The sequence below is a fragment of the Atta colombica genome, unplaced genomic scaffold, assembly GCF_001594045.1.
Source record: "Atta colombica isolate Treedump-2 unplaced genomic scaffold, Acol1.0 scaffold27, whole genome shotgun sequence".
NCBI classification, from domain to species: Eukaryota; Metazoa; Arthropoda; class Insecta; order Hymenoptera; family Formicidae; genus Atta; species Atta colombica.
In genome coordinates this window covers 219,206-235,475 of record NW_017259370.1, presented here as the reverse complement: position 1 = coordinate 235,475, position 16,270 = coordinate 219,206, and the positions used below count along the sequence as shown (strand labels likewise).

Sequence of the window (16,270 nt, the reverse complement as noted above, 5' to 3'; positions counted from 1 at the left end):
ATATATATAAATATTTTGTATGACATTATCCAACACTAAAGATAGCGTTAGAAAATGTGAAAAGGAAATAGATAAAGAGATTAGAGGAAATCGTAGAAAGGCGTTCAGAGCACAAAGCATCCGCGCGCATTTTGAAAAAAATGATATTTCTTTTCTTCGCTCCTCAGAATTGGATAAACCAAGAAATTTGATTCAGTCTTATATTTTTCACATTAAAAATAAAAGCAAGGTATAGAAAACAAAAAAAAAGGATATAAAGATATTAGATGTATAAGAGATGTAACTGAAACAGGTCTTTCCTTTCATTTTTAGAGAGAAAAAAAAATGAAAGAAAAGATGGAAAGAAATGTTTTCCATAAACGTGTGAATTGTACGCTCTAAAAACGAGGAGAGAGAAGAAAATCAATTTTCGTTCAGTCTCCGATCTGTTTCTATCAATGAAGATTAATTTTAATTTCAGTTGAATTTATTCTTCAATTTTTTCTTACTGTTAGAACTAAAAAAAAAATGAAGAATAATTTCAACAGATTAAAGTTAATCTATGTTGATGAAAATATGAAGCTGCAGCGGTTTAAACGCTCATACGCTGTAATTAGCTTCTAGAATTGAAAAGAGATGAATAAATAAACAATGAATAAATTGAACTTCAGTTAAGAATTAACCATGAGTTATGGAATTGGGCCTAAATAGAAAACACATAGAATGAAGCTTCCTAGATAGTTAAGTCTATAGAGACAGATTTTAAGTATACTACCAATTTTTGATAGCAAAAAGATAACAAATTTCATATAAAGTCACGGACTATAGATTTGCAATCTGATTGAATTTAGTTACAAAATGCCCAAGCCGAATATATTTTCCTGAATATAATTTTCCTGAAGGAAAAACCTGAAGGAAAAACGGGCAAATAAACAATTCATTTTAAATAACAAAAACTGTGTTCCAAAATTTACTGTTAATATTGAAAATCTATATGTATGTACGTAACGTAAACTATAGTTTTTCAGTATAGCAGTAAATTTTAGAACACAACCATTTAGCATTATGTTCAGAAAAAGACGAAAAAAGCCAGATGGTATCATGTCCCAAAAAGGGATAATTATCAATTTTACAAAGAAAAGAATCCCATTCTTTAGGTTTCTTTTAGATAAACGCGACCGTATTAATAGCCATCAGTAGGTGCTTTCCATTTAGTGACACAAGTTGACATAAACATTATTATTCTATCTTTCTTGGTATTCAATAAGCAATAAAAACAGAACAACACTTGTATTGACTTGTATCACCACATATCGCACACAAAGGATCACAGCGGGGCATGAAATGATATATGTGTGCTTCGAATCTTTAAATTCTCTATTATCTAGAAGATATTGAAGCCTATTAATTCGATACTCTTTTCTAATGATACTTTCTAGCAAGAGATACAATTCGTAACAAAATGATCTTATTTTTTTAAGGATGTTTTTAACTGTATTTTTTTTTTATGTAAAATGTATCAATTAAAAGTTAGTTGAACAATCAGTCAAAATCGCATTAAACAAATTCTGATATTATTCCATGAAACTATAATTGTAAAAAATAAAACAAATAATTTGGATGATAATGATTTTATTCGAAATGATCATATTTTGTCACAGGTCAATAATTTTTGAACGAGTAAATATTCAAATAAAGTTTTGCGTGAATATTTGTTTTATTAGTATACGAGTACAGTTTTTTGTATACAAAATTTGATTTAATTCCCGACTTCTGATAGATTGCATTTCTTTATTCTTTCTATCGTATCTATATAAGTGTAAATATAGATATTACTTCTTTATCTTACTCACTTTTTATCTTACTCTACTTTTAGAATTAGAAAAAAAATTAATTAAACCGAGATTAAAATTAATCTATATATAGAGTGTCCCATAAATTTTTGCCAAGTGCTTTTATATAGATAGAGCAGATTGAGTCGAAAAATCCTCTAACATTTTGCAATTTTCGCAATGGTTAACGAGATATTAATTATTAAAAACAACTGAATATTGGTTTTCAATAATTTTTTATTCAAATATTATCAACTTTACAGAAAAACAGCGAGAGATAAAAATTGTATTTTTGTCTCTCGCTTCTCATAAAGTTTTGATTTTTTTCATAATTTTTTAATACTATCTTTTCTTATATATTGATAAAAAAAGAAAATGCAATATTAAAAAATTGATAAAAAATTCTAAAAAAATTCTTAGAGTTCTATGAGAAGAAAATAATTGATTTTTGTATCTTGCAGTTTTCTGTAAAATTGATAATATTTGAGTAAAAAAATTATTGAAGACCAATATTCAGCAATTTTTAGTAATTAATATCTTGTCAACTGTTACAAAAACTGAAAAATGATAGAGGAGTTTTCGACTCAGTTTAGTCCGCTCTATCTACACAAAAGCGGTTGGCAAAACTTACAGGACACTCTATACATTAGCAGAAATTAGTCAGAATTAGAAAAAAGATAAAAAGTAAATTAAATCCAGATTAGAATTAATTTACAGTGATAAAAATGGATAAAAGACCCATCTGATTTCACTAATGATTTAAATCTTTATTATAATCTTGATTTAATTTACTTTTTATTTTTTCTAATTCTAAGAAGAGATAAATAGTAAGTTAAATCGAAATTAAAGTTAATCTTAAAGTTAATGGAACTAAGACGTAAAAGGTTGCACCAACGTTACTTTGAATTATAAATAAGTAATTAAAACTCTTTCTGTCTCTGTCTCTTTTTGGCTTTAAAACGAGATAGATAGAGTTTTAAGTCTCACTTAAAATCAAAGTGACATTGATGCAACTATGTGACAAAGCTTGGATAAAGAACGCGAAATCCACTCGCGGCAGCAGGATGAGAAGAGTCTCGAGGAGTCCGAGGACGTACGAGCGACGCGTTCGGCTTCTCCTATGCCGTGGTGCGTTTCTTGTTCCTCCTTGCTTCTCCAACCCGATCCAGAAAGATCCCGCGATTCGTTCGCGGTGACGCGATCAGAGTGTGCGCGCCGAAAGAGAAACGCGAGAATGGGCCGCGGCGGCGAGTCGCGAGCGAGAATACATACAACATACACACACACATAAGTACATACATATATATGTGTAACGTGCGTGCGTAGTGCGTGCATGCGTGCGGCTACGGGACGGAACGAAACGGAACGGAACGAAACGAAGAAGAGACCGTGGCCGCCCGCGGGGGTCGAGAGGCGAGAAAACGGAGAAAAGACACACATACACATACGCACGCACACGCTGTCATGGCGTTAACGTTAACAACGCGTGTCGAGCATACTACGTGCCGTCGGCGACGCTGCCGCGAAGCGAGGTGCCGGTAATACACCGCCGTTCCGCCGCGGAACAGCCCCTGGGTAACGTAACGCGAGAACGACGGCGATCAGATCAGTCGTCGTCCGTCCATCCGTACGGGGGAGAGAAAGAGTGAGTGAGTGAGTAAAGGAAGGGGAAAAGGAGAGAGGAAGAGAGAAAGAGAGAGAAACAGAGAGAGTGAGCAGCGCGAGCGTTGTGTCAGCCGCTCGGCTTCAATCAGCTTCGATTCAGCGCCGAGTCTGTCGTCGTGCTCTCTCGGTCTCTTTTATCTACAGAAAAGGTAACGTGCTCGTGAAATAGTACACGAGAGTTGCGGGCGACCCTACGCTATCAAACTTCTATCTCCGTCGCTGCCGTCAATCGCGAGAAACGAACGCGCCGCCGCCGCTGCCGAGCGCGCGCGAGAAGAAGAGAGAGGACCGCTCCTCTCACTGCCTCTCTCTCTTTAGTAGAGTGCGAGTGCACTTAACCTAAAATCTAGAATCCTGCTTCGTCGTTTCTCTCGTTGCCGTCTCTCCTGCGGTTTCTCGTGGATCCCTCGTCGTCGTCCGGTTTGGCGAAGCGGCACGGCGAAGCGAACGCCGGAGGTGCGACGCGACGTCTCGTATCGCATCGCATCCTATCGCATCCCATCGCGTCCCATCGCATCGCATCGATCGGCTCGACGACGATCGAGTCGATCGCGAGAGCGCGACGGACCTGAGGAGTCATCGAGTCACGGCGATTCGAGCATCGCCCTCGTCGCTGCTGCTCTATCGCGCGGTGCTAACCCATCATCCCTGTCGCCTTCTCTTAACTCCAGTGATCGCGTTCGGCGTAAACGCGCGCGAATGTAGGCCGGTGATACTTCGGTGAACTCCCGAACGATTCACTCCGATACCCCTGTGATCCTTTATGCTTCCGTTCATTTACCGAGTCTTTCAACCTCCTTCCAATTAAAGGTAATACTCTTTCTCCCATAAGACTCTCTTTCTCTTATTCTTCTCTGGTTGCCAATTGGCAAAGTTGATGATAATGATGATTGTGATCTTTGTGATTTTTGGAGCAGGAATGTCTATCTGAGTGGACTACAGATAAGGAAGTCCGCGGTGGACAATGCAACAATCCAGAGGCCAGTGTCTTTAGTGATAGCTGTACAGTTACGGAACCTGCAAAAGAGTGTATGGTGTGCATTCCTTATTTGCGTCATCTGCCACCGCGATTGTGTGGACAGCTTCTCCCTAAAGGCTATATCATCGCTTTCTGTGGAGTTTCACTGTTGTGTGTTCTGTGAAATCCCATCAGACTGGTGATGGTGATATGTCATTATAAAATGATCCACGTCCGATCAAGAACCAACACTGAGCTTCGTGGTGGAGAAATAGGACATGCTCGATGAAAAACATGCCTAAGTAGAGGAACACATGTTCTGGGAATTGATGGGTATATGCTTTTCCTGCAGGAGACCCACCAGCGGCAGGTTGAACAGTAAAATCTCTGAGCATATCTCGGCCTCTGTAACTCCTCTCCATGTTTGTCTGGAGGAACAAAGAAGACCAGAACTGGGCTCATGTGACGCCTCACAAGCTCACAAGCCTCAGGTGAACCTGCGTTTATATTTTAATTCCTCAAATGTGTGTAGCATGCTATTAAAATTATAATTAAAATTTTTATTCTATTTTATTATTTGCAATTCTGACAACAGGTTAAAAGAACCTTTGAGAATCAAAAGGCAGAAGAAGAGATTCCCGAGGAGGTGGCGGAAAGTGATTCGATCGAAGTCGAAGCAGGAGAGTTAAGACAAAGCCAGCCGAGTATGGCCAATACTATCAGCAACATGAAGATGACTAATCCCATAAAGGGGCTGGTTAGCAAACGCCGCAAACGTTTCACAGAAGATGGTTTTAATCTTGATCTCACATGTATCCTTGTCTTATTGTTTTGCACATATCAACAATTAGAAATAATTAAACATTAGAATATCATGCATTGTACATACTCTATTTACATTAACAATGTAAATATAATATGCACAATACATAGTATTCTGTGTATTTTAATACAATGAACCAATTGATTTGGATAAATTCCTTAGCGAGTGTTATGACATTAGATATAAAAGCGAATTTAATAGCGATGGGTTTTCCTGCTGAGAAACTGGAAGGAGTGTATAGAAATCATATTGATGACGTTGTTAAACTACTGGAATCGAAGCATAAAGATCATTATAAAATTTATAATCTGTAAGTGAAAAGATTTAACCTTAAAACGTTTCTTTTACAACAAATGACTGGTATATATCATTGTGATAATATTTTAGGTGTTCTGAGAGATCGTATGATTGTAAAAAGTTCAAGCAGAGAGTAGCTACTTATGCATTTGATGATCACAATCCACCAAAGCTGGAGCAGATTAAGCCTTTCTGCGAGGACGTGCAGTCGTGGTTATCCCAAGATAAGGACAATGTGGCCGCAGTTCATTGCAAGGCGGGCAAAGGTCGGACGGGTGTAATGGTGTGCTGCTATTTACTTCACAGCAAACAGTTTCCCACTGCCACGGAAGCCCTTAATTATTATGGAACTAAACGGACTCATGATAGGTAAGCATTACAGAAGATTTAAGGATTTAGCATATAATGTCTCGATGATTGAGAATTATCTTATTTATTCGACTTTATTATGATCTAGGAAAGGCGTAACGATACCATCGCAGAGAAGGTATGTGGATTATTATGCTACTCTCCTCCAAGAAGGTATCAGTTATGAACCAGTGACATTATTACTGCGTAAAATACAACTGGATCCGGCTCCTATTTTCAATGGAGGTCAAGGCTGTAAGTACTAGTATAAAAGTTATGTATGGATTATCGTTAACGGGAATTTATTTTACTAATTTTTTAAGAAATAAAATATATCTTTCTCTCTTTAATTTTGTAATATTTTTCTATGCAACTTTTTATTTGTACTATATTATATTTCTCTGCATTTCATGTTTTTAGGTCTGCATTTTGTAATCTCGGAATCAAATAAAAGGATATTTTCTGATGATTATGAGGTTCGGAAAGGTACATCTTCTATATGCATCTCACTGCAACACACTGTCGCTCTAACGGGAGATATACGGGTGGAGTTCTATAATTATAAGCCAAAAATGAAACGAAAGGTACATATTGCAATATTTATGTTAACTTATTTGGCACGACAGAGATCAATGAACTGTGTTTTACTGTATTTTCCAGGAAAAGATGTTTCATTTTTGGTTTAACACATTTTTCGTCCGTGAGAAAACGAATTCCGAGTGCGACAATGGCGATTTACATGAAAGATCGGCGAGAGCATTTAGCTGCGACGGCACAGCCATGGAATTGCCGATGGTTATGTCGCATCTGAAACCTAGAACTGGATCATTGGCGAGTCTCGGTCCTATGCCGCCCACTCTCGTTTTACGGATAGATAAGTCAGGATTGGATAAAGTACACAAGGATAAAAATCACAAACTATACAGTCCGGATTTTAAAGTTAGTTTCTTTTCGTACTCGCAAATTATAATTAAAAAAAGTAGAAAGAAGTAGAATGTATATCGGATATTAAACATTCAGCATTAAATATTTGCTACTTACAGCTAGAATGCAAATTCCGAAAATGTACAGTGTATACAATCAGTATATATCAATGTATTAATGTATCTCTCAATTCCAAATTCCATACTTCGCATTAAATATTTTGTTAGTCAAATTTTTTCGAATTAAAGCAATTAAATATACATCTATTTAAATTCGAATAATAAAATCTTATCAAGCGCAGGATACAATGGTCGATTATTCGCAATCTTTTTTAATTGCAGGTGAGTCTATTTATGCATAGCGTGGGTGGGAACATATCGCCAGCTGTGCCAGCGACGACGAACAGAGGTAGCGATGGTGTGCAGCTGGGGATGGGTGGTCAGGAGACACCGAGCGAGTCGAGCGAGGCAGACAGCAGCGAGTGTGACACTACCGGTGACGAGGACGGTTGGGAATCCGGTGAGTCCTCTGCATCCCTGGTGGTGAACCACCAACACCACCACCCTCTTACACACAGCAGTAGCCGTACACATGTTAGCAGTCTCCGTCCGCGATGCAGTCTTAAGGAGACTGCCAAGGGTCTGCTGTCGCGCGGCGACAAGAATCGGAACAGTAACAGGCAGGGTGTCTCCGGTGCGAGCGTGAAACGTTCATCCGCACCGTTCGCTCGCTCAGCCACTCTCGACACGTAGTAGCTTAACAAACGCTTTCGGTACTTAAAAACGGTCGGCGGTATTTCGCACTATAACGCGTTTCGCGCTTTCACGAAATCGCGTGTCTCGCAAAGTCGCGACGTGCGCGTCCTGTTTTTCTTTTGGTTTTTTTTTTCTTTGTGGACGCGCATTGGACGGCTTAATACGCGCAAAATAATGACTAGAATCCGGAGAAATCCGTTCTACGACATTTTTTTGCAGTAACCTTCGCTCGTTACGTTTCTCTTTCTCTTTTTGCATTATCGTTTCGTTTTTCACTTTCTCTCTCTCTCTCTCTCTCTCTCTCTCTCTCTCTCTCTTTTACATTTTCTTTTTCTTAGTCGTGGGACCATGAGCTTTATTTTTTTTTCGTATTGACGATTCATGTCTTACCGATTACTATTAACTGGTGGTCGATTCGCCATGTATAATGCTAGCGAAGTAGTTGTTATTGTGAATGTGCACCAAGAGTAAAGTTTCGAGTAAATCGTTTGAGTAAATTTGAGTAAATTGATTGGTTCGCCATGTATAAACCGAGAGAAGTAGCACCGGTATAATTTGATTTTAACAAGGAGATGCACATTCGAAATGTTTACGGTACAGCCTAATTTTGGTTATTTTAACATGATAAAGTTCTAACACAATCTACAAAGAAAAAACGCATATTTTGCCTCCACTACGATTTGTAGTATCGTGTTTTTCGAGATTTTTCGTGCTGTTGAAATGATGGCAAATGGGATGGGCATTTACTTGTTAAAACTTTAAGACACTCTTAAAATAACATAGGTCAAAATTATGAGTAAAATTGAAATAAATTAGTATCAACAGTGATTTGTAATTCAAATATCGATAGGTAATTAAAAAACTATTTTGTATAAAAAAATTATCGGTTTTCTTTTCTAGTTTTTTCTTTTTTCAAATATAGAAATTACTCGTTGTGTATTATCTCGAATATAAAAAAAAAATGAAGAAAATTAATATAGAGTCACAAATTAAATTCTAATAACATTCTGCAATTTAAAATGTATGTCTATATGTAAAATTGTTCTGTTCAAATAGATTTTATTCTTTTTTTTAACAATCTATATTTTTGTTGAAATAGCGCATGTATTTGCGCACAATCGATTTTTTCCGTCTGACAGAACTTTCGGATAAACCAATATCACAGAATGTGCAATATTAGTGTCTATAATGCGATAATGTGTTTTTAAAAAATAACAATATAATTTTTTCTATTTTTAACGCGTAAAATTACGAAGCAACTTGGCACTTGCATTGATAACATTTCCTTCTATTCTCTTTTCTTTCGTATTTATTTAACACGTTTATTTTAAATAATAATAAAAAAACATCTATATATTTTAAATTTAATTGACGGTATATATTTTTTTTTTAGATAAAGCTTGAAATTTCATCCATACTTCTCTTTCGCGGTAAGCTGGTTGTAAAAAAGGAAAATTAGAATAACTCCGTGAGCACGTTAGAATTGAATTGCGTAGAGAACAATCGCGAGTTAAGCCAAACCTTCCGCAAAATGTGGATATACATAGAAAGGAAGAGGAGAAAAACACAGAATATGCGCGTTCAAGCTGTGCGGTGAATCCGAAATTTTTTTTTGGTATCTTCTAAATACAAACAGTTTTGTGAGCTCGCGTCTCCATGCACATCTCATTCGCATCGAAGCACTTTATTTCGTAAAAATAACGTTGCTCGTTGACCATTCATTTTATGATTATAACTACATGGTACACATATACATACATACATGCATCTATACACGCGCGCGTAAACACATGCACATATAAATGCATACGTACATACATATATGTATGTATTTGTATGTATATATGACTGTATATATTTGTGTATGTATATGGCGAAGATATATATGAAGACGTCGAGAGAAATGATAGAAAGATTTACATTTAGAAATGTAATTATATTTATTTAATGTGACATAAATGCGTTAGATTTGTGTGCAGTCTGAAAGATAGTTATTCTATCAAAATTAATCGTGCTATAACACTGGAACAATTTATTTGCCATTGGGGCGATCATAAATAGGACACAAAATAGAGAGAAGCGAAAAAGCAGTGAGAGAACGACGGTAAAATACAGTTTTAAGAAGCGGTGTTAAAACTGATATTTTATCGAAAGTTTCTGGGATTTCTTTTAAATACACGGGCTCAGACGTACGTGAGGGAAAAACCTTCGTTTGTCCGTTTATCGACGACATGGAAGTACAAATACGTAGAAATCAGTCTTTATATACGTCGTGGGATTAAAATAAGCCGCGGGTGCTGTTGATTATTAGATAATGATTTTTATACTCGGTTCGTAATAATGACTCTCTCAGACGAGAACTCGGACTTTATATGAGGAAATACGGCAGATAATGTGAAAGAAAAGAAGAGAAAAAGGAAAATCTGAGGGTAGATTTAAAATCTTTCGATAATTGCTTTTTATTATATATACATATAGAGAGAGGGTTGCGCATTCTTAGATTAAGATATGTACGTAACTGTTGTTGCGTAGAATATATGTATAAAATATAAAGAAACATAAATTATTAGATAAATTATTAGACGGTTGAACACACACACACACACACACACACACACACACACACACACACACACACAAAACATACAACTGGCTTCGGGGTCAAAAACATGTAGTTATTACGTAATTAACTGTCGAAATCTATGATTTTTTTTTCGTTATATTAACTAGACGAAATTATAGATATTAGTAATTCGATTATAATGCGGTAGCATGCAATAGCATTATTAGTATTATGTTGTCGGATTATTTTTTTTTTTTTTTTGTATAAGACTAGACTTGTGATACAGTAAAGTAATTGCGCGTTTTACTTTTCGCACGAAGTCTGACTTTAACTTGGTATATACATATATACCTTATTATAACTCGCAAAGGAAAAGAAAGAAAAAAGTAGGAAATGAAAAGAGTGAGAAGGGTTTCTTTCATGATTTTAATAAGGCGATTATTTCTAATGGTTAGTTAGTAAAAAATGGAACGCACTCCATATGTTCCGTCGTGAATGCGTCGTAAACAGAATTATATTTATTACATAAAATATAAAATCGTTAGTTTAAATAAAAGTAAGATATATAACGATAAAGATTTTTACGAGTGTTTTCTTCGCCTTGTGCTCGTGAAAAATAGATGAATTAGTTTGTCGAATGGCCAGGAATTCGCGAGGTACAATCGCGAGTAAATTTTTCGGAGAAGTGTATTTCCCCCACACTCTCCCCGAAGCTAGAATTAAGTGTTCATCGCACAATTTTGTACATACGTAGCCGATTAATTATATCGATATTTTCTTAAGAACTACTTTTGACAGACTAATTCGATGTAGCACAGTGTAGAAGAGTATACTAGACTTGGCAGTTCCTGTCTATGGTATCTTTGATATCATTAATTCAAAGTCGATTTTTCTTTAATAACAAAAATTTAATAAAAAAAAATTAATTTCCTTTTCGGAAATTAAAGGCGTAATCAAATTCTTATTTAAAACTTTATTTATTATTTATTTTTAAATAGATTTTAACGCAACAGATTTGTAAGTTGGGGACCAGTTACAGATATAAAAAGTAAAATTAAATATAATGTGTTATATCATTATTTAATATTGGAAATTGAAATTTTATGCGAAATTATCTCGTTTAAAATCTTGGCTAAGGGAAAATTTATTTCAAATTAATTGAAGAATCCGTAGACGAACATTTAGCTGGGTCTAGAATACTTTTACGGAGTCTATAAACGCGGAAACGTGACAAGTCCCTTTTTGATTTCTCTCAACATTTTTGTAATCGTAGCATTGAGATTTGTACTTGGACTTTCTGAAAAGCATGGATGTTGAATGTATTATGACTTTGACGAAGAAGTAATTCATTTTTTTCATATCTTTCATATCTTTTTTCGATATCTCGAACGAATATAAGCAAATATCGAAGCCCATTACGTTTTCTTTACTCCTCTTTCTCCGTTATTTTTTTTTAAATTTTATTTTAAACTCCTCATATCATTCTCGTTGCATGTAAATAATTTATACAATTGCGACTACTTGAAGATATTGTTACAATGTTTGAGACATGTGTAAGATCTGTATAAGCAAGATACGTCTGTTTTACTTGTATAATAATTATTTTGTGATACTATTCGTATACTTATATTATTAGCTGTATCGTTGTTATATCATTATTATTAGTAATATTAATGTGTTATTATTAGAAAACGCTACTGCTATCACACACACACACACACACACACACACACACACACACACACACGCACGCACGCACGCACGCACACACACACACACACACACACACACACACACACACACACACACACACACACACATATATCACTATTCTTCAATCAACCTCGAGAACATTTTTACAATTATTACTTAACGTAATTGAGATGTTAACGATTTTTCAAAGTACTACCATGTTTACGAATGTACTACTATGTTTACAAATGTACTTCTGTAATTCGATACTTTTAAGGATTATATATATGCATATATACATTATATACAAATACGTGGTACTATACATTTTGTAACATTTTCTATTTGCAGCGCCTATTTCTGTAGAGAAACATACATATTACTTTTTTCAATCCTATCTCCAATGTTTTTTCTTTACATTTTCAACCATTCTCTTTTCTCTTTCTTTTTCTTCTGAAAGGATCGTGTAATGTTTACGACATCCGTAACTGCAATGATATTATATTTTCAATGCTTGATGCCCTCATGCTCGTTGAGAAAATCGAAGTATATCTATTATAATACATATTTGAATTCAGATTAGATTAATTTTAAAAGGCTTGCGTTCGATTACACTGAATGCGTTATTACATCCGCTTTTATGTGTAGTAATATTACATCCTGATTCGTATCGCAATTGCAAGGAGACTGCCGAAGGAAATTCTGTTTTTAAATCTTGCTTGTGTATATATAATAAAGTTTTTATTTTCTGAAGATTATTGTAATTTAAAAGTTTTTATATCGAACTCTTGATCGAAAAGTTTAATTTAGAGATTGCATTGCCCTATTTCATGTATCTTTTTAAAATAATTTTTTATATGATTAATACTCTGAAAATTGCATCAGAAGCAGTCTTTTTCCAAGTATTCTTTACATGCTCATTTTTATTCTTTATATTGTTTATTGCACTAATTATTAAAACACGATCACGAATTGTATGAACGATGTTGTTCTGTAAAATAGAAAATATTTTGTGACTCAACATTGCACTGTTCTCTGTTTAGTGCATCGTTATTGTTTTGAATATGTTTATACCGTCAGTATATTTATGCATGCCGTCAGAATGTATATTGTTGCAGGTTCATCTATCTTTGTTACGTATTATCATATCATTTATAATTTTTGTAGGACAAGATAATGTTTCTCAAAGTGAAGGTGACGGTAGGAGTGACGAGTCAATTTAACGGACGTAATTTTTCTCTTTACTAATTCACACATAACAATCAATTCATCGAATTATTGCACCATCCGTTTTCCGATATAAGATACTCTCGCATATTTGAAAGATAAATTTCGAGTTTTTAATAATAGAATTCTGACGTGTCTCGCTTTACAATTTGAGAGAAAGAATTAAATGAGATTAGAACGAAAGAAGCACTTTGCCCTCCACCGTCGTTCTTTACATGTAAAATTGTTAAGATAAGCCATTGTGACTATTGACTGACCGATTATGTCTCTGTGTCTGTTCACCCTTAGTGGACTTGGACCAGCGTGTCGGCCGATACCGTCTTCTATCGGATGGAGGGATGATAGATCTTTTGTGAGCCCATCGCCAATCACCCCTAATCATCCTTCGACTTCATTAATATTTAATAAATTTTCAGATACACATATATGTACACAGACACATACATTCACACATGGACACGGACGTTATGCTGTGCATCATAAAATACCTTATCGCGAAGAAACTACGCGTCCACATTTACGTTTAAGTTTTTGTACTTGAGTTAGTATTCGTTTTAGGGTCACGGAGAACAAACCAATGTGATTTTTTTCTATATGAAGAAGGAAAAAATATATTGAGACTAATAGCTTTCTTGTCGTTATAATTTGACGTTGACGATGATTTTACACGATTTACACGAAACAGAGAAGCGTAGAGATTAGGTTTTGCGAATGAATTACTGTTATGAATGTGGAATATGAGAGAGAAAGAGAAAGGAGAGAGAGAGAGAGAGAGAGAGAGAGAGAGAGAATGGAAGAGAAAATGAGCGAGAAAGAGAGCACGAGCAGACCCGAGTAATTGAACGAAAGTATTTATTATCCGTAAGAACCTAATCAAAATTAACGTATTCACAGATTTACTAATAATATACTGTTTATATTAAGCACATTTTACTTGGACTTTTTCTTTCTCTTTTTATTTTCTGTAAGCGATTTGTAAACAACATTGCTCACTTTATTTTGTGCATGGCACTTAATTCTTTTCATATTGGACACATAGACAATTTTTGTCATGTTCGAACAAATTCTCACTTATTCGAATATATCTGAAGAAAATTTATTGGAAAATATCTTAAAATTATAAGACGTCTTATACATAAATACAAACATTTTATATATACTTATTATTAATATATCTTAAATACTTATTTTCTAAAAAATTAAATTTTCGATTAATTTTAAATAATTAATTAGACTTAATTAGACTATGTCTAGATATAATTGGTACTAATGCAAAATATGTCGGTTAATCAATTTTCCTCGCTAAAATTTTATTCTCTGACTAACCTGACTACCTATTGAATGCAGATCCATCGAATTGTGCTGAAAATTGTCTATGCATGTAAAAGCTTAAGAAATTGGCGAAATTTCTTTAAGTGAAGCTTTTAAGGCTAAACATACATTTGATTCTTACATTTGTCATAAGTGAGCTTGTAAATTCTTGGACATTAAATTGATGATGGACGCGTATTTGTAATATTATTTTCGTCTAAATGAGAGAATTAGATCTTTTCTAAGCATTCAAATATTCGAGAAATACTTCATGAAGCTGTCCTGTTTTGTGTATACTTGTGTATACTACTTATCGAACGAAACAAAATGCGAGAATAGAGAACTTCCAAGCTCAATATATTAACGATATATGTATTTTATAATTTATCCTTCACTTTTTCCGCTTGCAAACCTGTGATTAATGGTTTTTTTTTAATTAAAAAAGAAAGATAAGAATAAGTATACAGCCAAATTTCAAAACGACAGACGTAGAAACATTGTGTCTGTTAGGTAGAGGAAGTATGGTCGAAAACAAATGAACGGGCTATATATACATATGGCGTAGCAGAAGTGCATGTTTATATGAACTATATATGGACTGAGATGAAAGAAAAGAAAATGAGAAAATAATGCTGTAAAAAAACGAATATTTTCATAAGAATAAATATCGTAAGTCAATAATAATAACGTCTAGAGAGAATATTGTATGGAATGCAACCGCCATCGTGATTTCTTCGCTGAAAGAACCGATTCTCACCGTATATATCCTTGCGAGTCTCTCGTGATTCGTACGCTTGTAATCGAACAAGATTCGCAGGGGATTTGTTGTGCTGATAGAGCTCAATATTGACTGGTAATGCGCGTTTGAGAGATCGAAAATCTTCTTTGATTTTTATTTACATCAATTGTAAAAGCAGGATGCTCCAGATTCTCTCCTTTGGTTGCTCCAGGAATTTAGACCCGATTTTTATGCAACAAAAATTATCGGATTTTTCGCATGGCTTTTCTAATTTTTAAGAGTAAGTAAAGTGGAGGTCCTTTAAAATTAATTGGGAAATCAATTTATTCGTACGTTATTTTGATAGATTTGATTTGATAGATTTTCCTCTTGAAGATCAATTTGTCGCAATTTTTTTTTAATATTAAAAGTAATTATATTTTTTTAAGTTCGTAAATAAGATATTTAATTTATCAAGAAACTTGTAGCTGAGAGATATAGCTGATCACGATATTTTTTAGACATCCTGCATCTAATTCTAATATTTCACAAAATGATTTTGTAGAAAGGCTCATTATTTTGCTTGATACTTTTCTAATGTTATATAATAAATTCTAATGTTATATAATAATAGAAAGGCGAAAGATGATCGATTCTCAAATTCTTCATCTCATATGCGATATCTTTTCGACGTAAATTTTCAGCACGATTCATCGTGCGCAAGAGTGTACAAAAAGAAAAAAATATATTACCCTTCAAATATTCTTTCCACTTAATATTCAGCACTATTTCAGCATACAAAGTGCTTAATAAGTATAGTAGGTACATTCAAGGATTTCCCATTGTGGATTCTTTGTGGATATCCTTGCGTGTATAATGAGTTCATACAGAGAGCTTACGCCGACTCGACATCCTGAACTTCTTTCCGGTGCGATCCGTTATCCTTGGTCCGTTGCATTGTCTTATGTTGCATCGATAGAGCATTCTAGTAACGCGCGCGTATAGTTAGGATTACATTCTAACACTATGAAACACACACTGCGAAACCACCTGTCGTGTCTCAGAAAAAAAATTTCACCGCACCTCTTTATGAATGCTGACTTTAATAAATTTCTTCTGAGAATTTTATGCGTGCGTGCGTGCGTGTGTGCGTGCGTGCGCGTGCATGCGTGTGTGTG

At 34.8% G+C, this 16,270-nt stretch overlaps 1 protein-coding gene across 6 annotated transcripts in view; it reads left to right on the top strand.

Annotated features, from left to right (window-relative positions):
• Nucleotides 1-3,220: 3,220 nt before the first annotated feature.
• LOC108689560 (phosphatidylinositol 3,4,5-trisphosphate 3-phosphatase and dual-specificity protein phosphatase PTEN) overlaps nt 3,221-16,270 on the top strand; it is a 17,271-nt gene continuing 4,221 nt past the window's right edge. Inside the window, exons 1-10 of one of the 6 annotated variants that reach the window (XM_018196377.1) lie at nt 3,221-3,625; nt 4,394-4,925; nt 5,030-5,246; nt 5,438-5,567; nt 5,645-5,923; nt 6,012-6,157; nt 6,323-6,486; nt 6,563-6,841; nt 7,168-7,345; nt 13,352-13,822. In XM_018196377.1, the coding sequence (XP_018051866.1) occupies nt 4,749-4,925; nt 5,030-5,246; nt 5,438-5,567; nt 5,645-5,923; nt 6,012-6,157; nt 6,323-6,486; nt 6,563-6,841; nt 7,168-7,345; nt 13,352-13,419 (1,638 nt within the window). In that variant the 5' untranslated portion in view covers nt 3,221-3,625; nt 4,394-4,748 and the 3' untranslated portion in view covers nt 13,420-13,822. Of the gene's footprint in view, nt 3,626-4,235; nt 4,287-4,393; nt 4,926-5,029; nt 5,247-5,437; nt 5,568-5,644; nt 5,924-6,011; nt 6,158-6,322; nt 6,487-6,562; nt 6,842-7,167; nt 7,579-13,351; nt 13,823-16,270 lie in introns of those variants that run through there. The other 5 variants (XM_018196379.1, XM_018196374.1, XM_018196375.1 and 2 more) reach the window with 5 other exon arrangements.